Genomic DNA, 26,650 nt, shown 5'->3' on the forward strand with positions numbered 1-26,650 from the left:
AAATACTTCTACTCCTCAACATTTCACTGCATATATTAGATAGTTGTTAGTTACATTGCAGTTTAAGATGTAAAAAGAATATATAACAAGCATAATAAAATACAATGCATTATTAAAAAGTAAAGGTACCACATTACAGTACTACTCACACATTAATACATCAGTAATAAACAATCCAACAATATAGTAATAAAAACTGACAGGAGCCATTCTTTTTTTAAATAATGAGTGATTTTTTTGTTATTATTATTATTATTATTATTATTATTATTATTATTATTATTATTATTATTATTATTATTATTATTATTATTATGTATTTTCTTGTGAAGATTCGTGAGTAAATTTGACCGGATGTGTTCGTGGTTACCTCTGGGACGTTTACGCTGCTACTGTTCGCTCTGTTCTGTGATCATGGCTGCACTGGACCACACCAGCCATGTTTGCTAATTTAAAACCCAAAGGTTAGGGAATAGTTGTTTATTATTTACCGCTGTGCCATCTTCACCCGCATATCCGTTTAGAAGAAGGTTTAGAGGCATCCGCGCCTTCGAAATCCAAGGACTGAAAGGTTGGATAGCTTTAACTGAAATACCAGCGAAACTTTTGATGGTGGTGGTGTGGGAAGATGCTCTGCAAAAATTGTCTGTGTGCGTGCAGCGTAAACAATGTAACTTCATCTGGCTGCTAGCTAACGTTAGCCCGTGAACAAAAGGGAGCACGCCTCCATCTGTTAACAAGCGAGTCTGAGTGAGTTAACGTTATTCATTATCAACAGACCGGCTGATATTTATTTTCATCCGCGGCAGTTTCTACTGCTGATGGGCACCATGGATCCAAACCAGCGTGGTTGCGGTACCTGCTACCTGGCTATTAGCTAACATCGCAGCTTAAGTACCGTACTCTGGGTAAATGTTAAGGATGCTATCTGTTAGCTGTCTAGCTAGCGTGTGTTAGCTAGGATCTATTGTGATGATTTAGCTAAATAACCTTGGCACCGGCGTAGGGAATATTTTTGTCCGATGTTTCACGCTAAAGTAGACGGTCACTACAATCTCGTGACATGCTGAAATGGTATTTAACGTGAACGGTATCGGTTGTTAGCACAGCTGTCTAGCAGCGCTTTAAAGTGAATTGTTCGTTTGAGAACGCAGCTAGCGCGACTCAGCTAGCGCGGCGCCTGCTTTTGCAATGGCCTGGTTGAATTAGGAAATCAAGTATCCATTGAAGGCTACTTTTGTATTACGAGGGTATGGAACAGCTAAACAGCGCGTGGCGTGGTAACAGTCCTTCAGGCCTCGGAGTGACTGTAAAATATTCTCGCTAATCCCTCCATTGTTAGTTGGCCGAGGCCGCCGGGTCTTGAATACGTTCGTGAGGCTATGCCTGCCTGGGCCGTACATTTAATGGTAGGTTGAAGAGGATGTGCTCATGCTAGCAGCGCCTCATCAGCGGTAATGATGAGCTTCTATAGTAATATCCATTACGGCTCGCTCGGGCCTGGCATCTGCTGTTACTGGCTGCGACATTTTGACGGTTGTTGTTGGAACGAAATGGTGCTTCCACAAGCTGCAGCTGCCAAAATAAATTAGGATGGACATTTCACGGAGGAAATTGTACCTAATACGTAGTGTCATGAAAACTGCATCACATTAAATGAAAATGAATTAAATAATACCTCTGTGATTCTAATGGCGATGTGTATCGCGAACGGACGTCTTAGCCCTGTTAAGAAATTGCATAATTTCTACACATTTTGCTGAAGTTGAACATTGATTATGAGAGTGTAAATTTCTGTATTTGTTTTTTTTTTCCTGCTCTCTTTTTTCAGATGGAGTCCAATAATCATTTCAACTATGGCACCCACTCCTCAGCAAACTCAGGACTGAAACTCTCCTCAGGGGATTCTCTTTATACTAACGGGTCCTCCATGAGTTTTCCTCAGCAGGGGAAGAGTGAGTGTTCTTAGCCTTTAGCACTGTATCAGAGTATGAAGAAAATGAAAGTGAAACTTACAATTGCTGTAAGTTTATGGACCTTATAGAGCCAGACTTGATTTTCTCCTCCACCAGATTTCTCAATTCTTCATTCTGATTGTTTAACATAATATTTAATGAATGCAAACTATAACCTTTCTAACGTGACTGATGTTCCTGCGTCTAACAGATATGAATGGCGAAATGAATGTGAATGGCGTCACTACTGTACTCGGGTCCGGTGTCCCTGGTTCCCACCCACCAACAGCTCCTTACCCACACATGAGCAACCACCACCAGAGCAGCATGGGCTATGACTACTTGTGGGGAGGACACCCTCAATATGGTCCAGCCATGGGCACCTCTCCCGGGCATGGCATGCACCAGAAGCAGCCTGCACCAGGGATGGTGCAGCCTCAGTCACAGCACCACTTCCAGGGTCATGGACAGTACCAACTGAATGGGGGTATTGAAAGCTCCCACCAGCCCCCTGTGGCAGGCCCACCAAACATGCCTCTTACTGGGAGTCAGTACTGGAACAGGAATAACCCTGGCCCACAGCAGATAAGTTATAATTCCCATAATATGTATGGGACCTACCAGAGTCAGGCACATCCTGGAATTACACCGTCACAGCATCACCAGCAGCAGTCCTTACAACCGCCCCCGCATCAGCCATCACAGCAGCACCTCCACTCCCATCGTCACCCACCCCACCACCACCAGCAGCACCAGCAACAACAGCATTATGGCATGATGCCCAATGGGATGCCCTACTACCAGCATCAACCCCAGCACCCGTCCCTGCCATCTCCCCAGCAGCAGCAGCAGCAGCAGCAGCCACCACAGCAGTCTCAGGCGCAAGGCCAGGCTCAGATAATGCCTCCAGCTGCCCAGAATTTTACTCCTCCACGTGGCAGCCCACAGCACCACAGTTTAGGCAGAGGGGGCACAGGCAGCCCTCTCCCTGTGGGGATTTCCTCAGCAACAATGATGTCACCATCCACCTTGAAGGATAGCGGATCACCCAAGAGCCACAACAGGGAGCAGAGCCCCCATGCTAGTAATGTGGGAATACCTACTGTCATGCAAGGTGACCACTGTACACTTAAAGATGTGTTTGTGCAACTTTTTGATCATTTTATTCTGCCAGTCATTTTGTGTTTCTCCATTTTCCATCAAAAGTAATTACATACAGTTGTGCCTGGAATTTGTTAGTTCTACATTTTGACTTCTACTGTATTTCTGGCATCCAGTTTTATTTCCTCATAATCAATCCCCTCTTTACATTTCCTCCTTTCGTGCCACCGCCTTAGTGATGCTCATATAGTCATATGGTCTTCTTCCTCTTTGGTCATACTTGGTCTAACCATCCCAGCTCATAATATGGCTCTCCCTCATTGCATTACAGGTTTCCATGGCATCTGTATAAAATTGCATGAACTATTATTGTTTAGCCCAAAACAGCTAATTGATAACTATTTTGACAATAATTAACTTCGATAATAAGATTTGCTGTTTTTTTTTTTTTTTTTTTGTTCATTTTATTCTATGATGAGATATATTATTCCTTGCCAGCAGATTGAATATCTTTGGGTTTTGTGCTAAAGGTTGATTTTGTTGATTCTCTTCTCTTTCAGGGCATACGAGAGAAGGTGTCAAGGAGGTAGACACAAGCTATAATGGCATGGAAAGGGCACCTGTTGCCCAAAGACTACCCAAAAGTGACAGTTACCAACCCAAACCTGTGGGACCTACAAGTGATTATCGTCAGCATTCTGAGCAGCCAGCAGCTCAACGTCCAGAAATGGCCTCCCCTGTGAGAGAGTCATCCATGAATACACCTCCCCAGTCTCAGCTCTCTGCAACTACAGCTCCTGCAGCAGTGTCAACATCTCTAACCAAGGCCTCAACACCTCCTCGGGTCTCTGCAGCTCCTGCCGTCTCTGAGTCTCCCACATCTGCCCCTGGGCTCGCTGTAGTGTCATCTCCTGATATAGAATCTACTCCACCACAAATCTCAACACCTCCCAATGTGTCCTCCGCTCCATCGCCAGCTGCTCCTCCCACACTTTCCTCACCTCCTCTAATGATGCAAGGCCTCAGGCCAGAGATAACCCCTGCTGGAACCAAGCATCTGTCAGTAGGGTCCTCTTCCTCCTCCCTGCCTGCATCACCTCCAAAGTTGTCTGCACCTCTTGCTTCAACTGATAGTGTGTCTAGACCTTCAGCGGTTTCTTCAGTCCCTCCAGTCTCGTCTCCTTCATCAGAGTCTGTGGCTCACCAAACCAAGTCTTCATTGCCTCCTACAGCTTCAGCCCCTCCTGCCCTAGTGTCCATGTCTTCTTACTCTGGGTCTGCACCCATCTCATCTCTTCAAGGGTCTGAGCCTCCTCTGATGACATCTGGCACTCAGCGTGAACAGCCTGGACCCCCAAAATTAATGTCTGCCACTTCATCAGTGCGTGCTCCACCTCTAATGTCAGTATCAGGATCTTCAACCTCAACACCACCTGGCTCTTGTTTATCAACATCTGCATCTCATATGTCTGTGTCAAAAGCTCTGTTTGGCAGTAACCCTTGTGACCCAGCGTCCACAACCCAGCATCAGACATACACTCCTCCAGCTGCTGACTGTGGTCTTTCCACTGCCTCTGCAGCATCATTACCACCCGGAGCGGTGAACTTACCCTCCCTAGCAACCCATGAAAGTCCTACAGTCCGACCTCTGTCTACCCTACCTCTTTTAACCACTCAAGCCTCCAGGACTGCACCCGTGTCCGGCCCTCCTGCCTTGGTGTCTGTGCCTCCTGCAATGGGTACTTCTTCTGGAGTGGTCCAAAGTTCAGACTCTGAGCAGCATCCTCCTAACACCACTCCTCCTCACGCTCTAAAGCAGTCATCTCCCAAGCCAGAGCACCATAGTCATAGCGAGGACAGAAAAGCATCAGCTGATCAAAGAAATGGAAAACCAGAGGAACACCTCCCTCAGCTTGATTTGAACACGAGAAGGACATCACAGAAGGTGGACACTACTGAGACTAATAAATCTGAAATTTGCTTACCCAAATCCCTCACTGATCTTCCTGGGAAACCCTTGCAGACTGCAGTTGCTCCTGATCAAATGCGCAAGAATAAACAGACAGATTCTGAAAAGCACCACATGCAAAGCAGTGTCATCTGTGAGTCAGAGGACTCCATGTTGGAGCAGACTCCACTCAGAAAGTCCTCACCGCTCCACAGCACAAGGGCAGAACATCTGACTGATGAAAGTTTTGATAACTCTTCACAATTTGATGGCAATTCACCATTTGACACCCCTTCTAGAATTGATGTCAGCTCCATCTTGGCAAAGTCCTCTCTTGTAGATGATGATAGCTCTTGTGTAGATGACTCCACTCACTTTGACAGCAGCTATCTCCTGAGAAAGGACACTTCTCGCTTTGAGAGCACCTCCCATGCAGAAGAGAAAACCTCCACGTCATTTTACACCACTAGAGGTAGCAGCTCTTTTATGGAAGACTCCAGAGATGACATGTTGGCCTCCACCAAGGAAGGGGAAACATCAGAGGCAGAGGAGACCAAGGACAGTCAGATCACAGGAGAATCCATGTTGGAGTCTTCTCTTAACGACACCTCTCAAATGGAAGAGCCCTCTGTCGACTCAAGTGATGTGTCCAGCTCACGCTCATTTGTGCCAGGTCGTCAAGGTACATGCAAATATCACATGATATGACGTGGTCAGCACTGCTTGTCATGCTTGACAAGTATAGATATGTAGAATGCATCATGGATTTTATCTTTCCTCCCATAAAAAGTACATTTCTTTGGACATTCTTTTCATTTCAGATATTGAAATACAGAGTAATCTGTATCATCTGTCATTATCCTATTTTTTCTGAATCCTACTTACATGATTTAATGTTGTTTCTTCCCAGGATCTGAAGCAGAGTGGGAGCCCAGAGGACATGATACACCAGACTCAGCTGGACGCATTAGCATTAAGACCACTGTTAATGAGACAATAACTCCCCCAAGTTTCAAGATGAGAGACGAGAACTTCATCGCCTTCAGTACTCCAGCAGAGGGCCCTGCTGTACACCCACTCCAACCAGTAACTGATCAGACCGTGACAACTGCTGGTGGGCATCTGAAAACCCCAGGGAAACAACGCAAACCTCGAGCTCCAAAGGCAATATGGACGAAAACCCCAGGTATTCATCATTCTGATTTCAACCAAAAGTTAATTTAGATAAATGCTGCGTTTTATTTTAAAACACTTGTTTGTCTTTTTCCCTTTTATTTTAAGCTCCAGAGGAGGCCCAGCGGAAACCTCGGGTTCGAACCCCTAAAGTGGAGAAGGTGAAGACTGATGAAGAGGGAGGCAATAAAGAAGAGGGAACCAAGGGCAGAAAGAGGAAGAAGTGTATGAAGGTGGATGTGAAGGAAACATCAGATGCATGTGGAGAGGCTGGGCCACCCACAGGAGAGGTCGATCCCATCACAGCCACAATCGAAGCTGTTCTGGCCAACGCTTCAGCTATTGCCTCTTCAGCTGAGAAACCCAAGAAGGCGAAAAGGGCCAGGAAACAAGACCAGGAAGGAAACGTGGGAAAAACACCTAAACAAGGTGCTGACAAAACTGCTGATGATGGTGAAGAAAACGATGATGACAGCTCCACTGCAGGTAAAGAAGACAGGTTTCCAGAGGGGTGTTTCACATCATGTCATGGCGTTTTGTTAAGACATTATGTTTTATAGTTTAACGGTCGTATGCTAAATGTGGTTGTTTGCATTTTCATTAACAGGTGAATCTAACAGACGGAGGGTTGCAACTGAGGAGCAGGTTCAGTTCCCACTGCAGCATGGGTAATTTTCCCTTGTGGAGATTTGTTCATCATCATCATATTATTATTATCATCATTATTACATTGTTTATTTTCCAAAAAAGTCACTATCGGGTAAAGATGTTAAAACTTTTTTATTTTTTCTTTGATATCAAATCCTTTTAATGTTAAAATATGGTCAATACAATATGCCCAACAAGCACAGTTTCTGAGTAAGCAGGATAACTGCCCTGACGAAACTCAGTTTTACTCAACAAAGATACAAATCCTTGCATTTCAGTTTTGCATTAAGTTTTTTGCATGCTGTTCGTGTTAATTTTTCAGTTGATTCTAGTAAAAAAGTGTTAAAAGTACTGAATTTGTGAATAAATCAAAAAGAGCTGTGCTTCCCTCTGTAGCGCATCTTGTTCAGATCTCAAGATCTGTGTTTTTATGTAGTTTTGAAAGGTGTTCAAATGTATGCAGTATTCATATATACTAACTCCAGAGTTTGTGTGCTGTCCTCAAGTGTCTAAAAGCTGCTGTATGACATGAATGTAATACTGAACTCTCACTGTTCTAGTTGGAAGCGGGAGATTCGTGTGAAGAAAACGGAGAACCGTATGAAGGGTGAAACCTGGTATTACACACCTTGTGGAAGGAGGATGAAGCAATTCCCAGAAATAATCAAGGTACATTTTCCCGGCTGTAAAACGAAGCCATGAAGGACTTTTAAGTTACTGAAATCATAGTATTTCAAGGCAGATTATGTGTTAATGATGTCAAATCACTGACTATGATTTTCTTTCTCTCTTGTCTTGTTCTCCTCATTGCTTCACCCAGTACTTGAAGAGACACACAGACAGTGTGGTCACCAGAGAACACTTCAGCTTCAGCCCACGCATGCCTGTTGGAGATTTTTATGAAGAAAGAGAAAGTCCTGAGGTCCGTATACACTATTTGTCTGAGCAATGCTCAGTCCATTTGTTCATATAAAGTCAAGCATTTGAATCAACATTACTGCACAGTTAAACTCATGGCTATTACAAATATGGCAGAAATGTGTGGGAAACATTTTGGGGACTCATTATTCTCTGTAATATGTCGCAGGGTATGAAGTGGGTCCTCTTGGCTAATGAGGAGGTTCCCTCTATGATCATGGCCATCACTGGTCGACGAGGTCGACCTCCAAACCCTGATAAAGAGAAACCCCGCAGGGTTCGCGGCCTGAAGGGAGGGCAGGCCCGCCGCCCTGGTAGACCTCCCAAACCCAAGATGATTGACCTCCTCAGCAAAGTTGATGCCAAGCTTTTGAAGCGACTTGAGGCCAAGGGTGAGTGGATGTAGACTGGAGGAAGGAATGAGTGTACAGGGATGTGCTCTCTTAAGAGCAGATGTGTTCATTGTTTGCTAATTGTTTGTGTTCACTTTTTATAGAAGCTCTCACTGAGGAGGAGAAGGAGAAGCTTGCAAAAATCAAAAAGAAAATGAAGAGAAAGGTATGTAGTTCAGACTGGTTGTAGTGTTGTGCTGTTATGCCGTTGACATCTCCTGATTTTGTTTCTGCCATTTTATTATTTAGGCAAGAATGAAGAGAAGGGAGGATGCAAAGATTAAGAAGATGAAACAGGAAAAAAAGAAAGCCAAGGTACAGACAGACACTCAACACAAAATGACTTAGCAGCATTTCCCTCAGCACCACCTCTTCCTCACCTCCACCTGTTCTTGCTTTCCTTTGTGGGTTCAGCTTGAGCAAGAGGCCAAAGGCCTAGAGCTGAAGGCTGAACCAACCGACCCGACAGCCCCGCAGGTCACGCAGCCGGCATCAGGTTCTGCTGCAGAGCCCAAGAAGCCTGGCCGCAGGAGGTCAGTCAAGGTTGAGGCTGCTCCACAAATACAGCAGACTGATGAGGAGAGGATAGCACAGGGTAAGAGAGTGCTGGGGGCTCGGAGTAAAGCCAAAGCTCTGGCTAAAGCCCAGGCAGAGGCAGAGGCGGCAGCTCAGGCTGCTCTGGCAGCTAAGAGGGCCGCAGAGAGGAGAGCGCAGGCCCAGAGACGTCTGGAGGAGCGGAAGAGGCAGCAGCTGATCGCAGAAGAACTGAAGAAGCCCACAGAGGACATGTGCCTCACTGACCACAAAGTAAGTTTTGCTGTTGACACCATTTCTTTTAGCACTGTGATTGCAGAGAATTTTTGGAAGTAATAATGACTTCTGAACTTTGTCTCCATCAGCTCCTGCCAGAGCTGTCCCGTATCCCCGGTGTGGTTCTGTCTGGCACAGCTTTTGCACACTGCCTGGCTGTGGTTGAGTTCCTGCATGGCTATGGAAAGGTGATCGGTCTCAATGTACCCAAGGACATCCCCAGCCTTGCTACCCTGCAGGAGGGCCTCTTAGGCTTGGGTGACAGCCAAGGAGAGGTCCAGGACCTATTGATAAAGCTGGTGGAAGCTGCACTCCATGATCCAGGCCTGCCTTCTTATTATCAGGTATGATACATTTTAATAATGTTCTCTATTAATGCAATTTCTGATGAGAAATTATAAACATTTTAATCTACATTTTCCTCCCCATCAGTCAGTAAAGATCCTTGGGGACAAGCTGGTTGAGTTGGAGCTGACACGCAGCACAGTCTCAGAAGTGCTTCGCATCTTCATGGAATCTCACGGTTATGATACAGAAGTGTGCAACACAATGAGGACCAAAACATTTCATACCCTGCCTCCTGATACCAAGGCAGCCATCCTGGGTTTCCTGGTGGAAGAGCTAAACAGTAGCAACATTGTGACAAGGTTAGAACAAGAGCTCAGTATTTATTCTGTATTCCTCTTGAATTTAAAAGATTGTTACTACCACATCTGTTACCTCACTAATGTGTGTATTTTACATTTCAGTGACATTGACAACACAATGGAAAACATGACAACTTACAGGAAGAACAAGTGGATAATTGAGGGGAAGTTGCGCAAGTAAGATCGTGGTTTTCTCTCTCTCTCTCTCTCTCTCTCTCTCTCTCTCTCTCTCTCTCTCTCTCTCTCTCTCTCTGATTTTTCTTTGTAACTAAAGCACGGAGCCATACAACATGTTGACGCTGTTTGTTTTCTCCCTTGCAGACTGAAGGCGGCACTAGCGCGTCGCACAGGACGCTCAGAGGAAGAGCTGTGTTTTGAGGAGAGGAGGCGCAGTGCCAGAGTGGCCGAGGAAGAGAACCTCAGTCTGGAGGAGAGTGGCCTGGTGGTGGAGAGGGGCAACCGCCGCGTACGCAAAGAAGAGCCCAAACTCAGTGATGTACGTCTCTGCTTTAGTGTTCCTTCAGTATCAGAAATGGATCATTCCTAAATGAATTTTTGTCTTTTGTGTAACAGAGTGAGAGCCCTACTAATGCCAGCATTCCAGAGCTTGAAAGGCAGATAGATAAGCTAACCAAGGTAAGTCTGATGCTACGCAGACGCAGCGCTCTATGCGTTTATGTTGCTTCATATTAAACATTCCTCTGCCCTTGGATCTCCACAGCGCCAAGCATTTTTCCGCAAAAAGCTGCTACAGTCGTCTCATTCCATGCGGGCCACATTGCTGGGCCAGGACCGCTACCGGCGCAGATACTTGGTGCTACCTCACCTCGGAGGAGTTCTGGTCGAGGGACCGGAAGAGCTTTTGAGTGAGTCTGAGAATAAATTTGAAATCAATATCAACCCTCCCTTTTTTAGGCTTTACAAACTCTTTGCTTGTTGATCTTCATCTAAACTTTCCTCACATTTCTGTGGTGCAGCCTCTGGAGATGTCCTTGTAGCTGAGGTTCCTGTCAACTTCCTCAAAAAGGAGCCCAAAGTTGAGGAGACCCCCATGCCGACAACTCCTCCCCCTACTCTACCTTCCTCTCCTTCCTCCGCGACCCCCACCCAATCCCAGACCTTCTCTCCAGACGAGGACCCCCTCCCTGGCACTGCATCCCTCATGAGCAGGCCAAGAGGACGAGGGCGGCCCCGAAAAATCAAGCCAGAAGTGGAGCTTCACCTCCGCACAGCAAAGATTCGCCGCCGGCGTCGAAGTAGCGTCAGGTCTGGAGGCGAAGAAGGGCCAGGATCACCCAACAGTGGCACGCAAGACCTCACACAGGCTGCTTTCCAGAGCTGGCTCAGTCAGTCCCAGGAAGCGGTGACCAACGGCACATGCTCTGCAGCAGGGGACGCTCCAGAGGGTAATCGACCAGAGGAGAGCGTGAAGGAGATGGCAGAGAAACAGGGACAGTGGTTCAACCTGCTCCCCAAACAACCATGTGATGATAACTCTCTGACCGAGCCCCAGATACCCACCTCACCCGGCTCACCTCCTAAACTCCTTCCTCAGATCCCGAGTGCTCTGCCCGCACTCGCTGCTCCACTGCTGCAGGTCTGCTACCACAGTCATAACCATAAATACATTTAATTATGCTGTAATGGCACACATTGAGTCTTCTGTATAGCGTTTAATTAAATCATCTCTCTCTACCCCTCAGCCGGACCCGCTCTTGCCTGCCGTGGCTCCTGCTGACTCTGTGACTCCAGCAACACCGCAGGACATTCTCCCTACACCCCCTGCTGTTGCTGGTCTTGTCAACGACCCACCAGCACCCCCCCAGCTTCTTCCAGCTCCCGTTCCTCCAGCTACGCCTGCTCCAGCGACCCCTGCCAGGCCAGGTCGCAGGCGGAGGAGAGGTAGCAGAGGCAGTAGTCCCGCCCGCAGAGGGCCAAGAGGAGCTGCAGCCAAGCGTCGTGGACGACCACCCAACTCCGTGTTCCAAGAGCTCGAGCAGCAGTACTTCACGCAACTGGTGGTCAAGCCCATACCAGCATGTAAGTAGTATCTGGTTAGAAAGGGTGTTATGGTTTTGAGCCAGTCAATTAAAAGGAAAACAAACATCCTCAGATTAGGGAAGTTTGTTTTATGTTTGTTATGTTTTAAGACAGTTCAGAGCTGATCCTAGGATTTAGGAGTGCTGACATGTAGTTCTAAAAAACGTACAGGAAACCTGTGTGTCACGGTCATTGATGTGTTGTCTTCCTTTTCCAGCAATGGTGCGTGGCTGGTGGTGGATCAAGGACCCAGAGGAGCTTTATCACACCTTACAGGCCCTGCATCCAAGGGGCATCAGGGAGAAGGTGCTCCATAAGCATTTGGCCAAACACATGGAGAGCTTAGCTGAGATGTGCACCAAACCTATCGACGGTGAGCTTTTTAATTCTGTCCAACTAATGTTTTGATTTAACCTCATGATGCGTCATTCTGTTTTCCTTCCGCATGTTTGCCCTGTTATGTTCTCCTTACAACTCTTCTTGTGTTGTGTCCGGCCAGACCCTCTGTTTGAGTTGAAAGTAGAGGATAAGGATGTGCTAATGGAGGCTCTGCAGCAGCCATGGCAAGTGCAGGAGAAGGCAATGGAGACTGACATCAGCACCCTACAGTGGGTGGAGGACCTGGAGCAGCGGGTCATTGCTGCTGATCTCCATCTCAAGGTTAGACACCACCTCACTTTTGTGTTTTTGTGTGTCACTATTTCACATCGTCTGTTTAATGAGGTCACGACAAAACAACGGCTACTTGAGTTAAAGTGAAATAAAAGATAAGTTACGCTTTTTAATGTGATTCTAAGAGATGAGGGAACACAGATAATACTGGGACTTGCATGTAGCAAACTTTGACAGTAACTGACACAAGTAGGAAAAGGAAAGTTTAGTACCATGAACCAAAACGTCCACAGTTTGAGTCTGACCAGGGACCTTTTGTGCATGTTATTCCCCATTTCTCTCCTCATATTTACTCCACTTCTTACTTACTTCACTTCACCTCTACTTTTAAAATCTCTAATGGACTTGGTCCCCAAAAAATACTTAAACCTTTAACCCAAACACAAATGATTAAATACTGACATACTGGGCTTATTCTGTGTGTGTGCTGAGGTGTGTGTGTTGTTTCCAATTCACAAGAATATGAAAAGACTCAAACACACACTCTGTGTTTCTTCCAGGCACTTCCCCAGAGTGTTGTGACTGATGCTGAATCTAACACGGAAACACCGATGCCAGAATTTCAGGTAAGAATTAAAGCAATTTCTCACCATTCTTTTGTCTAAAATTAAGTTGTGCATAACTCCTGTCATCTCCCTCACTGATAGTTAAACTCTCCCTGTCTCGTCTCCCTTTTTAAGCCCTACACAATCCCAGATCCAGACTCCACACGTGATGACCTCCAGTACTATGAACACGACACTGACCCGCATGATGACTGGATTGTGCGAACTAAGAGGGAGTGGTCTGGCCTGCCGCGTATCGCCACGCACCCGCTGGACTTGGCCGTGCTCCGGTTGGCTAACCTCGAGCGCAACATAGAGAGACGCTACCTGAAGGAGCCGCTGTGGAACCCAGCCGAAGTGATGCGCCTTGCTCCTCTCACCCCAACCCCAGGAGAAGAGCATCCCATGGACGTCTTTAGGTGAGAGGACCGGGCTTTCTTTGGACTGGAGCGGGGAGTGGGTTTGTTTGTTTTATGTTATTATTATTATTGAACCTTATTTTCTTATGATTTTCTTCCATTCAGTCTGGAAAGTGAGATCACGTCTCGACTACGAACGTGGCGACAGGCTCTGGATCGCTGCCGCAGTGCTCCCCAGGTCTGTCTGTGCTTGCTTCAGCTGGAGAAGGCCATTGCTTGGGAGAGATCTGTGACTAAAGTTGTAAGTAACTTTCTTACAAGATTGTTCTTGAACCCAGGTGTACTTAAGTTTTTTTTGCTCGCGCTCTGCACAAACCAAATTCAAATGTGTTGTCATTATAACAGTATGGATTTCTTCTCTATGATCCTTTTCATTTAGACTTGCCAGGTTTGCCGGAAGGGAGACAATGATGATTGCCTGTTGCTGTGTGACAGCTGCGATCGTGGCTGCCACATGTACTGCCTGAGGCCCAAAATCACCCAGGTGCCAGAGGGAGATTGGTTTTGTCCTACCTGTGTTGCTGAGGTCAGAACCCGTCCTTTGATTCTAGACTAAGAAACTACTTTAAACTGGATAGAAATCTGAACTGTCTGAATATCTGATACATTTGTTCTGCATCATCTGAATCCTTATTCGCTGTGTCTCCCAGAATGAAAGTGATTCACCGCGCTCGTGCAAGAAGAGGACCAGGATGAAAAAGAGGAGATATGAAGATGACAGCTCTGAAGATGAAATGACAACACGACGTAGTGGCGGCATGGCGACGCGGTACAAGGACTCCGTGGCTTCCTCCTCATCTTCCCGTAACTCTGGAGAAGGAAGCGCTGCTAAACGTCGTCGCATGACAACCCGCAACCAGCCTGACCTCACTTTCTGCGAGTGAGTCCCGCCTTCATCGCTGCCGAGCTATTCACATGCAAAAAGATCTTATTAATGCTACATAACAAGATCAAGTCATTTTGAAGTCTACAGGGTGGCATTTGTTTTGACAGTTATATTGTGATGGATTTCTTTTGTTTATTTCCTGCCAGGATCATTCTGATGGAGATGGAGGCCCATGCCGATGCCTGGCCGTTCCTTGAACCCGTCAACCCCCGACTGGTGCCAGGGTACCGTCGCATCATCAAGAACCCCATGGACTTCCTCACCATGAGAGAACGACTGCTACAGGGAGGGTAAGAGCTTTATTGTGGCCCTCACTGTATACACACCTTACCTGAGGAAAGGTGGGAATCTTGCTTTGGCCATTAGAAAAAAACAGTCCACAGACAAGAAGTTAGTACATCACAATTATCAAAAGTACAAAACTACTAAATATTTCACTGAAACCCACACACTCTGTGTAGAGAGCATTAATTCTCTAGTGCACAATACAATCTTAGAACAACTTGTAAGAACAGAAAAGTTTGCAAGAATGGAAACTTCCACATTTCTGAAAGAAATAATCTTGCTCTGCTTGAGGGAATATTTTTGTCACCGTGTGCTTGAAAGGAGGCTCTCCAGGCATCTTCCATTTAACATCAGTCTCTCCTCTGTTGCCTCGTCTCAGGTACTGCAGCTGTGAAGAGTTTGCAGCAGACGCTCAGCTCGTCTTCAACAACTGTGAGCTGTTCAACGAGGACACCTCGGAGGTGGGAATGGCCGGACACGCCATGAGGCGCTTCTTTGAGAGCCGCTGGGCGGAGTTCTACTCAAATAAGGACAAATAGGAGCCTACGACGTTCCCCCTGATGGTGGGGCTGTATGCTGTTGGTGCTGTCACCGTCCCAGTCATGCTCTCTCCATTTCTGCTAAGACTGTCTGGAGGTTCTTCCAGCTGTGTGTATTCTCTCATGTATAGGTATATATGTATAGATTTTGGCTATTTGTCTGTTATTGTTTCCTCTACTGGCCTAATCTTTTTCCAGGCCCACAGCTGAACTGTCTTGAACTTGTACCCATTCCCCATCACAGAGGGTGAGAACATGTCTCTCTTCACTTTTCCTTCCTCCTTTAGTGTCTCGTCATCTTCACCTCAGCATCTCATCTCCTGTTTGCGTTCTCCTGTCACGTCCTTCCCCAAGCCCCATGTCGTAGCGAGGCCTTGGGTCAGGCCCCGCTGTGGGGCGATGACCTGGCCTCAGGCCCTGAGTGTTTTGGCTCTCAGACTCACACTGAAGGTCAGGGACAGATCACGCTGTTGCAGCCTAACTGCTGCATTCTGGACCTGCTTAGCACCGCTCAACGACAAAATGGATCAAAACTCTTCACAGAGCTCGGGCCATTTCTTACCTGTTAAATGGAAACGTAATGTAACGTGGTCTTATGCCGAGAAGTAATTTTTTTGCTCAATATATTTTTATTATATATTCTATATATAAATATATATAAAGATTACAATAGCTGGGATTATTTAATAGCAATAGCTTGTAGTGAATGTGTACAGATTACCTTATAGAGATGTCTAGACGATTTATGAAAAGGCCAGTTAAACTAAAAGGAATCTGTTCTTGGACTGTCACAAGTAGACGTTGTATAACCTCCACTTAAAGTCTTGCACGCACACACACACTTCTCACCAACACACAAACATGTACATGATTTCACACACACACATACCCACCTTCTGCTGCTGTGTGAAAGACACTGGTTTCTGAAACTGGAGGATTTTTTTAGTGTCGGTCAGTCAGTCTGGGTTTAGACTCTCATATTTCACTGTCCTTCTTGTGAAGAGTAAATAGTCAGCTAGTTACCCCTGATCTGTGTCACAGACTGTATACAACTGAAAGGATGCTACTGCAACACAGCTCACACTGAAATTTTACTCTCATGTAATTATTAAATCACCCCAAGACGAGATGGTGTTCGCAGCTTCAAAGCTGCAGTTGAGCATTTGATCCGTGCTGAAAACACTCATTCCTCTGTTTGTCTGTAGCTCGTCTAGCAAGGCGAAAACATGTAAAGCTGGTTATGTGTGAGGCTAAAATCCTCCCATATTAATGAGTAGAATTTTAAAGGAGCTCTGTTAATGAGGTACTGGGCACACCCCTGCCTGGTTTTCTGTCTTACATTCCTTTTATTGGTTTTTGTGCTGTACAAGGGCCAACGTACGATGTTGCGCGGCATGCTTGGTGTGCTCTGAAGGCGACAGGATGACTCCACAGTCTGGGTTTTATTTAAACGTGTTTCTTACACTGAACTCAAATCCGTTGATAGGAAATAACTTTGATGTTCCTTATTACACGTAAAGGGACAGACATTTTTTCAAAAAAGAAAAAAAAAAAAGACATGAAAACCAAATGTGGTGTTAAGTGAATTTTTAATAATGTACAGTTTTGGTGACTTTAAATTTGTTCCTTTATATTTTTAGGACCAATTCATCATTTTTAAGAGGAGGTATTACAAGACTCTGTTGTATTAAGGTGATGTAACACGTGTGCATCTGTAGAATGTACTGTGAGTTGAATAAAAATCACATCTAGTAGAGAGTATTTTCCTGTTTCTCTTTGGCCTCGTATCTGAATCTTCTCAGTGTTTCCTTTGTTTCTCTTAAACTCAGGGTTCCCCTCCGGTGTTTCACTGTTTCCCACAGTCCAAAGACATGCAGGTTAAACCATGTGGCAACTACGTTCCCCATAGCTGAATGTTTCAGACCCACGATAGGTGTTTGTGGTGTACCCAGCCTACTTTCCCAGTGCATGCTGGGATAGCATGACTGAACAGAATTACAGAAATAAATGAATATGATGCACATGGCAACTGAACTCCAGCAGGAGCAGATGTAGCGCCACTGAGAGGTTTGGTAAATTTGTATCAGGTTACTGAATATACTGCACATGAATCTACAACTAATGAATGCAACTATACGTTGACCACGTATGGTACAGATAGAGCTCCAACAATAAGTTAAAAACTCTTCTGAGAATTGATTAATTGTTTCTTCTGTGAGAGGATTTGTAACTTTTTTTGTCATAAATGACAAATGAAACATCTTGTGGATTTTGGACTGTTGGATGGACAAAAACAAGCCATTTAAAGACATCACAGAGTCTCTAATTAGGTGTGTTGAGCATTTTTCACAATTTATTTTGCATTTTACAGGCTAAACAATTGATTTTTTTTTAAATCATTGACTAAACCGCTTGTTATTTTCTGAGTCAATCATAAAAATGATCATAAACTGTAGCCCAAGATATGAATATGAATGAGAACTGCAAACAATAAGAAAGAGGCTTACTTATGGAATTTATTATATTATTTGGATTCCAGTTTAAGTGGCAGAAGCATCTCTTTGACCTACATTTCAGTACCAGTTACTGATATGAAACAGTAGTATTTGTAAAATATTTATGAGAGTGGGGTTTATGCTGCATTTACAGTGTGCTGACAGGTTATTTAACATAGAAACAAAACAGCATCCCCGAAACAAAGGTGACATTTTTCAAATAGTCTCACATTGTCCACTTACCTCATACCTCTACTAACACTCGCTGCGTCTCACAAGACAAGCCCACCGCAATATGTCACATCATGGATGAAAAAGAGGCCTCAACCATGATGGAAATATGCTGAAGTATTTGGGCGGGGCTCCGCAGCTCCCTGGAGTGTCCTGTCTAAGGCACATGCTGAAGGGAACGTCCTGCCATCACTCCCAGCTGCTCTGCAGTGATAGACTCAAGTACAACACACACACACTTTTATTCTACACTTAACACCTACAAAGCATCTGAAACAAAAAGCACGGATATGCTCAGAATCAGAAAAATATAAACGTGCGTATTGTCTTCTCATCTCTCCCTTTGCCCTCTGTTGCTCTCTCAAATCCCTGAGCTGGCACTTTGTGTGTGTGTGTGTGTATATTTGTGTATGTGTGTGAAATTGTGTCAGTGTCAGCACTCTGGGCAGAGGGGGCTGAAAACTCCCCACGCCAGCGGGTTCCAGTGTGCCCCCCGCCCATCCACCTCCACACAGTTGGGCTTAACCCACAAAAGGAGGGATAACAGTTTAACAGTTGCCGTGGAGAGGAGGGGGTAATCCACGGCATAATGGGGCACGCCAGCAACCCCCCCGACCCCCCAACCAACCAACCAACCAGTTCGTTCTGGACTTGGTCTGCCAGATTGAGGGCCCCTGATGCCTGGAGGGTCAGGAGAATCATTTCGGACTCCAAACATCTCCATATCGCCACAAGCATCACGTCAGCTGCCTGTATTCTGCCGCTAAAATGTACATATGTATTAAAAATAACGTGGCAACACATTTAAAACATCAATGTTCAGATGCTGCAAAGCAGCCATTGTTGCCTCACAAACAGCGCCGAGGTGATTATTCTCAGCTTGTAATTAAACAGAGGAATTCTTTCCGTTTTGCAAAACGTCTTCACAAGGCGTGTGTTTGATATCAAAGAGAGAAAATGAAAAGCATGCACAGATGCAGCATCACAATAGGCTCTATGGCAACAGCATCATGAAAGAGTTTGTCCCCATGGTGATCGGAGCAGCACCTCACAAGTAGTTTCTGGAAGGAATAAAAGGAGGGTGGGGGGACATCATATTCGAGAGGTTTGGGTTTAGTGTCAACAAAACGCAACAGGCAGTTTTCTCTGTGGTTGTACATAAAAACTTGCTCTCGTTCAATACTTACTGTATTTCTGCCGCTGTTTAACATGTAACTCCCCGTCCATCTGACTTCAAACCTGGACCTTTTGAAAACCTCATTTCCCTGCAGCACATAGAGGATGAGAGGACAGATAGAAGAGTCATATTTGTCTGATGCTGAAATGCAACATGTGGCTCAACAGATCATTTGAAAGCAGAGGATGTGTCGTGTTCTCGTCTCGTCATCTCGTCTGGTCCTCTCTGCTCACTAATGGTCCCTTTCTCCTATAATTGATATGAAAATCAGGCTGAGCAGCAGTAATGTGTGCCAGGTGCTCAGGACACGCCAACGCAATTCAGCCCAACAGGAGACAACAGGACAAGACACAAACATCTTTAGGATATGCTAATATCAAACTCCTGTATGTATGTATGGCATGTTGATAAGGCAGGTGATACTTCATAGTTTTGTTATTGTCAACAAATTCCACGAAAAGACCAAAACCAACAATACCTAAGTCTGATTTTACCTCCCTGATGATTCCCACTGAAGAAGTAAACATTTAATAAGACTATAGCCATGATAGCTGCACTGTGCTAATGCTAGCATGCTAACATGGTCACAACACCCATGCTAACATGTTGACTTTTAGCAGCTATAGTGTTTGCCATGTTCACCATCTTACATGTTAGCGTGCTAGCATTTGACTATTAGCACTAAACACAAAGTTAGCTATAAACCAAAGTATTGGACAAACAGAAATTCTGAGCCACAGAAAAAGTCATTCAGAGGGCAACCAAAATTCATTGTTGTTGAGATATTTCAGTCCAGACCAAAGCAGTGGACCAGCAAACCAACATCCATAGAGGCATGCTGCTAGCGTAGCAAAAAATATAGCTTCATTTAAAAAAAAGGCACAGTATTTTTCATAAACAGTGCAACACTGTAGTTTTTATCAAACTTTAGTGAAAAAGGAGTAAATTTTACATATGTTGGAGATCAATTTTCAGCTGGGGATTAATACACATTCAGTGTTTTAGTGAGTATAGCAGCACCGTGTAGGAGGAATTGACTTGAAATAAATGAAGCCTACAGCGCCCACTGTCCATTGTAATGAGGGAACATGTCAGCTGGTGCCACAGTCTCACTCATGTTTTTTAAGAGTTTAAGAGCTCTAGGAATAGAGAACATGAGGTAACACTGACAATACTTATTCTTAAAATGAATTCATTATTGGTTTTGTTCTTTTCATGTGAAAAATAGAGAACAGACTTATACATTTAAGGCCATTCATGCTTTGGTGTGTATAGCTGGCAGGCTGATGATTTGGCTTCTTTGAGCTTTGAATTACGTGTCTCATATGTTAAAACATTAAGACAACATTTGAAGCTGGCAGATGTTACTGTTATTCAACTTAAGCTTAAGTGACCCACCTTTGCACCAGTGCTTGTAAGTCCTTTTCTATAAGTGGTTATATCATTTTGTGTCCTCACTGCAATGTTTCCACCATTCATCCAGACATTGTGCAACCCTCTGAAGTGGCCACAATCACTTCAGTTTGAAGATAAGTGACAGGCTCCTGGTAGTTTTCTGAAGATGCACAAAATTGCTCAAGGTCAGTGGGACATGTCGGAGGAATATTGGGAGGGTCGGGTCTTACACATACAACCTTGGAGAGACGTAAGGGCTTGAACTGACTAATGCTGGTGCAGAGGAAGCCTTGATAGGGCCTGAGGTGTGGTGTAAGGAGAGGGTGAGGGGAGAGAGAGAGAGAGACTGAGAGGGGGGAGGCTGCTCTCATCAAAGGACGTCTCAAACTCTACAGGTTAATGAGGGATGTAGCAGAGACCCTGAAGCCCTCAGACCCTGACAACTACACACAGACGGACGGACAGGCAGACAGACAGGCGGATCTACACGGGAAAAAAACCCCTGAGGACAGCTAACTCGAGTTGGAAATGACGTGGCGCGAGGTAAGCATCTTATTTTATTGCATCAGTGTATAAATCACTCAGGATTACCAAATTTAACCAGCATTGTTTTCACCAAGGAGTGCTTGTGTGTTTATATCTTATGGCTGTTTGAACTTCATTATAGGCCATATTAAGCTAAGCAGTATAATTTTGGAACCACTGATACATTTTTAATCCATTTTTATCAAGAACTCATCAAGGAGAATGTGTTGTAGTGTTGACGTACAGGCTGCTGACATTGAGCTGACTTGTTTTTGCTAGACGTAGTGAACAAATAATGTGTTTAAGGCCTCCTGTGGCATCTTTGACTTGTTTTACAGCTTTTGATAGACATAAGACTGTCTGAAGAAGTAGACAAACATAATCATCAGCATATAGTTTACAGTTTTCATCAGGCTCTATGTGACCACATCATTAAACTCAGTATGTTTATGACCATGGAACTAAATATAGACCATCTTTGTTTACGTCCCCTTTCCTTGAGGAGCTACGTAGTCGGCAGTTCTGGCGTGCCATGCTTGCAGAGCTGCTTGGCACCCTGGTGTTAGTGAGCGCCGTGCTGGGTGCCTCTGTGCCCGGCCCTGGAGAGGCCCCTGGGGGACCCCTGTACCCAGCAGTGGCAGTGGGTGTGGCGATTGTTGCGCTGGCACACTGTTTTGGAGAAATAAGTGGAGCCCAGGTGAACGCCTCATAGTCACACACTCATTTAAAATTTTCCTATTTCTTTCTTTCACTTGGTCTTGATGGGAACTCTTTGCTGGAGCAGTTGTCAGTGGTGGAAGTACTGCAATCCATTACTTGAGTATAATTAGAAATACTTAATGTCCTTAAATGATCAAAATTAAAAACACTCATTAACTGTTTAAACTGCTTTATATACTGTTAGTTAGTTTAGTCCAGTAACTTGTAACTACAGTTGTCAGTGTAAAGTATAAAGTAGCATAAAATAGAAATAAAGTACAAGTACTTCAGTCAATTTATTTAGTTACATCCCACCACTGGCAACGTGGTGGCAATATTCATCATACTTTTTATATGACAGCATGGTTTTGTGGTCTCTGACCAGGTGAACCCTGCAGTGACTCTGTCTCTGTTGGCCACTCGGAAGCTGGATGTTCTCCGGGCCCTTGTTTATATCACTGCACAGTGTTTGGGGGCCTCGTTAGGAGCCGGGGCCCTCTACTTAGCCCTGCCGCTCAAAACCACTGCAGACCACTTCGTCAACAGGGTCAGTTCTCAGATTATTAGCAGGTTACTTTGTGAATCTTTTCAGAATATTTCTGCCTTTAAGATACTTTTCTGCTCTTTTACCTCACTCAGGTTCCCATAGAGCTGAATGCAGGTCAGGCTCTGGGCATAGAGGTTTTGTGCACCTTCCAGATGGTCTTCACGGTGTTCTCAGTGGAGGATCAACGACGGAGGGAAAGCCCAGAACCAGGAAACCTGGCCATTGGATTAGCACACACTGCTGGAGTGCTAATAGGCGTAAGAGGAGCTTTCTTGTCAGTTTTGTTGTCACAAGTTCATTAACTTGATTTCCACTTAATTTTTTAACTACTGAAGCTGCTGCAGGTTTGATTCTCCTGGTCCCAACGCTGATCAGGAGTTTGGAACAATGGTGGCTATTTGTTTTAAAGAAAAGAAGCAACAGCAGCAACAGAAACAAACAAACAAAAAAGGCTTCCATGCAGAGTTTTAACACAAAAGCAATACCGACCAACCGACCAACAAGTGAACATAGAAAACGGGAATCAGAGCTTAATATGAAAATTTTAGATTAAGAATAGTGCAAAATGTGTAGAGCACAGTGTACTACCAGTGTACTGAACTGAGGAGGCTACACAAAGAAGGGAAAGATACCCTGTGAGAAATGTGCCTCCAGCCAGCAAAAAAAAAAAAGTTATAATGAGAAAATGGTGTTCAGCTGACCCTCCAGGGAGGAAAGCCAATAGTTTGAGACTGTTCAGGAAATTTAATCAATGGAAAATTTGACCTACCTGCCGAGAATTTTTTTTTTTACAGGAAATGAGAAAAGTGGATTGTACGATCCTGTCCAGATCCAGATCCAGATCTGAAAACCCAGTAGACATTAAAGTGTAAAGAAAACGAAGAATAACACTTCATTTGGCTATGTTTCTGTGTGTGTGTGTGTGTGTGTGTGTGTGTGTGTGTGTGTGTGTGTGTGTGTGTTTTTTTCTGTCAGGCTCGCTTCTCTGGCGCGAGCATGAACCCTGCACGTTCTCTGGGTCCGGCCATCATCACCGGCTTCTGGGAAAACCACTGGGTGAGAGAGAGCCTCTAAATCCAAATCTGTCTCCATGGAAACACTCGTCCAACCGTCCAACTGATTTTTCCAATGCTGTTTTATAATTGTTGTCCAATTCAATCAATGTCTGAGCGATAACATTTATTGAATTATCAAATGCAATTCATGTTTGATGTTAACTGAATTAAGTATAATGTTAGAAAATAACATATAATTAAGATCAATTTTGTGGCACTTGTAATTTTTACTACATTTATCTTAGATCTTAGATTAAAAAACACATGATCTACGAGTGGTAAATGCTTTATCTTTTAAAGGCAAAAATTGGAGGAAAAATCCCAAAGATTTATAGAAGTATGTGTTGCAGAATTTTTTTAGTTTTAAACTTGCTCCACCTGTCGTATATATGTATATATATATATATTCCATTATTCTGCAGAACAAGTACTTTTGATACTGTTAATGCTTCTGCACAAAAGTACAATTTGAATGCAATACTTCTACTTATAATGGGCACTTTTACATTACTGTAGTGGTACTTTTACTGATATAAAGCCTCTGAATATTGTTCCAGCACTGTATAAGTAGTTGTTTGGATCATCCAGATAAAGAGATAAAGTTTCTCTGTTGCCCCCTTCAGGTTTACTGGATCGGACCAGTGCTCGGTGCTATACTGGCCGGAGTTTCCCACGAATTCTTCTTTGCACGCAGCGCGTCTCGCCAGAAGCTGGTCGCATGTCTGACCTGTAAGGATATCGAGATTGTGGAGACGACCAGCATGACTGGATCATCACTGTCCACAGTCACACAGAACGCCATGAGACCCAAACAGGCCAACAAACAGGAAAACAACTGAGGAGACTTTCATGAAAAACAACACATAGACACACATATTCATTTTTATGGAGATGCATAGTGTGCAGTTCATCAGGCATGTAGATCAGGCTTGACTGTGGTGAGGACCAAAGAAAAGGCAGGAGCTGTGCATTGACTTCTCACATATGAGCTCATTTAATATAAATAACATATGGTGTCATACACAAGATGAAACAGAAACTGCCAGTGATTCAATACTAAAGTTTTCTTATAAAGAATTCCAGACCAAAAAGACATATTTTATGTTTTGAATATGGAATCAAAGAAACTTATACGCTAACAACAGCTGACAGATAAATGTGGTTAAAACCACAATATTTCCCTATAAAATACCACCACCAAAGTACCACTACCTGAAATGGGATGGTGTTAAATGTCATATCAGTTAATAGCAACATCTATCTAGGTTTTGCCAGTGTTAGCTAATATTAGCCATCACAAGCTAACAGTCATACCAGAAAAAGTGAGGCTGCAGCAGCAAAACCGCTGAGTGTGTTTAGTTGAGTGAGGGTATGTTTCATTGCTCGTGAATTCAACCCTTTGTTTGAAAGAGAAAATATGTGCAAAGTCTCCAACAATGTCCATTTTTTTCTTTTCAAGTGACCACATTAAATGTAAAACTCACATGTTGCAGAGGCGACAAAGGGAAGGTGTGTTCATCTGGCACATTTCAGTGAGTAATCCTTTCAGTGTCCCTCCACTGAAACATTACCAGCTCATTCTGGAGATTCATTCTGTTCTACAAATTCTGCCTGCTGCTTTTTGTTCAACACACGGAGAGAAATTAATGTGGAAGCTGCATTTTAAAGGCGCTGAATGTGACCTTTGAGGTCCTGGTTTCGTATCATTATTAGTGTACGTAAAGGTGTCGCCAATATTGTGAGATTCAGTATTGTTGCTTTCGCATTTGCACATCATTAGAATATATAATGGAGACTCATTGAAATCCTGCTGAAAAACACGCTCATGTTTGTCATTTTCAGCCGCATCTCGTGTCTGTGAATGCTTTGAAATGCTAAAGAGGTCCTTGCCCTCCACTGTGGGCTCAATGATGCTCTCAATCAGTCCAGCATCTCTCTCATGTCTGTGCCTGTTAGCGTCCGTCTCTTCTCTGACGCCTCCTATTCACCATCAAATGGACCTTCATTCCTCTGTAATGGCTCTCCAGAAAAAAAAAAAAAACTTCAGTGGAAATAAGCTTTGTAATATAACGTGGATACAATGAGCATACGTGTGTGTGTGTGTGTGTGTGTGTGTGTGTGTGTACATGCATGCTTGAGTGTGTGAGAGACTACTTTTTGCTTCATGAAACCTTTATTGATATTTGTGTATTTTTGGTATAAGTTGCCCGGTTTGTCTTGTCTTGAAATATGTTTTGCATGTAATTTAAAGGATCAGTTCACCCAAATTACAAAAACCCCTCCAGTGTGATATTTGCCTCCACCTCAGTACCCTTGAAAGCACCAGTAGTATATAAAGATATATATATATTTTATAATTTGGATGAATTGATCTTTTAAAATCAGAACTTAATATAATAAACAGTATATTTATTATGTATTGATATTAATTGAGGTATATCATGTGTACACTGTATTGAAGTCTAAAATAAAGCCATGTTAGCAGTCAGTGTCTCTATAGCAGTGTAATTTGAATACACACATGCACAGTGCACACACACTCATAACTATTCACACACACATATTGTGCACAATAGCTATAACTGCCACAGTGCCGCCAGCATTTTGCATTGTGTGTGTTCTTTCTAACATGTATAAAAGGGAGTTAAAACGACAAGCTCAGCGTTCTGCATTCATCACCCCCCCACCCCCTGCCCCCCCTCCCCCCCCAACAGTGATGGCTCTCGACTGGTCAGCGTGATGCCCCGGCGGTGCTGCTCAGTAACCCCACTGTCCCCCCACATCCCGCTGCCCGGCTGCACCTCTCCCTTTCCCCAGCTCCACACACACACACACACACACGGACAAACACACACTATCACATAATGCAAACCTCTGCTGAGCACCTCCTAGAAGCCCCTGTCACAACAGAAGACACAATCTGCTGTGTTGTGTGAATTATTGTTGCTTCACTGCTTGTGTGTTTTTCATTTCACTTTCATTTTTAACCCCCTCTCCACTCTTCCTTGCATATTTTTCTTCACCCTCTGGTGTCTCCACTACATGCCGCCGGCGGTGGAGCAGTGCCATCACTCTGAGGCAATGTCAAGTTCAGGCCATGGTGTTCGTAATCACAAACCTCTGCATGCAATGACTGCAGCCAATGGAAAGACAATTTTCTTATTCTCCTCTTCAAGATTGCTGCTCGGTGGTGTCCCCAGAACAGAAAATGGAAGCAACAAACGTGATCACAAACTTTAGCTGTAGCTTTAGCATTTAGCATCACACATTTAAAGCAAGGCTTTGTTAGCTGTTACTGCTGTGCTTGAGTTTAATATGTATTTTTGTCTTGTCTCTGTCCATACGTGGCCCACATGCTTGTTACAGACAATGGTTTCACAGGGTCAGGCATTTCACTGTATGGGTCAGTTCAGCACTGTTAGCTTTGGGCACTTCCGTCCGGGGCCCCCCCTGTATTATCTGCATGTGTGTATACATGCACGTGTGTGTGTGTGTGCATATGTCTATCTTTGTGCATGCATGTGTGTTTTCTGTCCTTCTCCATCAGC

General features: G+C 44.3%; 2 protein-coding genes across 7 annotated transcripts; both read left to right on the forward strand.

Moving 5' to 3' along the window:
* The first annotated feature begins 364 nt into the window (after positions 1 to 364).
* baz2a (bromodomain adjacent to zinc finger domain, 2A) lies at positions 365 to 16,739 on the forward strand. 5 transcript variants are annotated; one of them, XM_076740430.1, is made up of 30 exons: positions 365 to 464; positions 1,832 to 1,955; positions 2,167 to 3,069; positions 3,617 to 5,686; positions 5,915 to 6,190; positions 6,286 to 6,663; positions 6,785 to 6,845; positions 7,386 to 7,494; positions 7,646 to 7,747; positions 7,913 to 8,135; positions 8,240 to 8,301; positions 8,385 to 8,450; positions 8,550 to 8,942; positions 9,035 to 9,289; positions 9,378 to 9,592; positions 9,695 to 9,769; positions 9,914 to 10,088; positions 10,166 to 10,228; positions 10,314 to 10,458; positions 10,570 to 11,189; positions 11,296 to 11,632; positions 11,850 to 12,005; positions 12,132 to 12,292; positions 12,805 to 12,870; positions 12,985 to 13,268; positions 13,374 to 13,509; positions 13,648 to 13,794; positions 13,919 to 14,148; positions 14,301 to 14,444; positions 14,819 to 16,739. In XM_076740430.1, exons 2-30 carry the CDS (start codon positions 1,832 to 1,834, stop codon positions 14,976 to 14,978), a joined length of 8,136 nt encoding a protein of 2,711 aa, XP_076596545.1. In that variant the 5' UTR covers positions 365 to 464; the 3' UTR covers positions 14,979 to 16,739. The 5 variants fall into 5 exon arrangements, with proteins under 5 accessions (XP_076596545.1, XP_076596544.1, XP_076596546.1 ...); XM_076740429.1 differs by having other exon boundaries at positions 402 to 571; XM_076740431.1 differs by lacking the exon at positions 365 to 464 and adding an exon at positions 597 to 750.
* A 3,923-nt stretch (positions 16,740 to 20,662) lies between these two features.
* LOC143327341 (aquaporin AQPAe.a) lies at positions 20,663 to 25,590 on the forward strand. 2 transcript variants are annotated; one of them, XM_076741631.1, is made up of 6 exons: positions 20,663 to 20,819; positions 21,304 to 21,498; positions 21,886 to 22,047; positions 22,140 to 22,304; positions 23,023 to 23,103; positions 23,726 to 25,590. In XM_076741631.1, the coding sequence occupies exons 1-6, from the start codon at positions 20,805 to 20,807 to the stop codon at positions 23,939 to 23,941; spliced, it is 834 nt and encodes a 277-aa protein (XP_076597746.1). In that variant the 5' UTR covers positions 20,663 to 20,804; the 3' UTR covers positions 23,942 to 25,590. The 2 variants fall into 2 exon arrangements, with proteins under 2 accessions (XP_076597746.1, XP_076597747.1); XM_076741632.1 differs by having other exon boundaries at positions 20,731 to 20,819; positions 21,307 to 21,498.
* The last annotated feature ends 1,060 nt before the right edge of the window (positions 25,591 to 26,650 follow it).

This window comes from Chaetodon auriga, chromosome 10, assembly GCF_051107435.1.
Source record: "Chaetodon auriga isolate fChaAug3 chromosome 10, fChaAug3.hap1, whole genome shotgun sequence".
NCBI lineage: Eukaryota > Metazoa > Chordata > Actinopteri > Chaetodontiformes > Chaetodontidae > Chaetodon > Chaetodon auriga.

Bases quoted from the DNA above. Each gene is read 5' to 3' on its own strand.
- baz2a (XM_076740428.1), top strand. From the start codon at position 1,383: ATGCCTGCCTGGGCCGTACATTTAATG. The intron at 1,956-2,166 runs GTGAGTGTTCTT...TGCGTCTAACAG, and splicing joins TTTTCCTCAGCAGGGGAAGA to ATATGAATGGCGAAATGAAT. The intron at 8,136-8,239 runs GTGAGTGGATGT...CACTTTTTATAG, and splicing joins GAAGCGACTTGAGGCCAAGG to AAGCTCTCACTGAGGAGGAG.
- LOC143327341 (XM_076741631.1), top strand. The intron at 22,305-23,022 runs GTAAGAGGAGCT...TTTTTCTGTCAG, and splicing joins CTGCTGGAGTGCTAATAGGC to GCTCGCTTCTCTGGCGCGAG. The intron at 23,104-23,725 runs GTGAGAGAGAGC...TGCCCCCTTCAG, and splicing joins GCTTCTGGGAAAACCACTGG to GTTTACTGGATCGGACCAGT.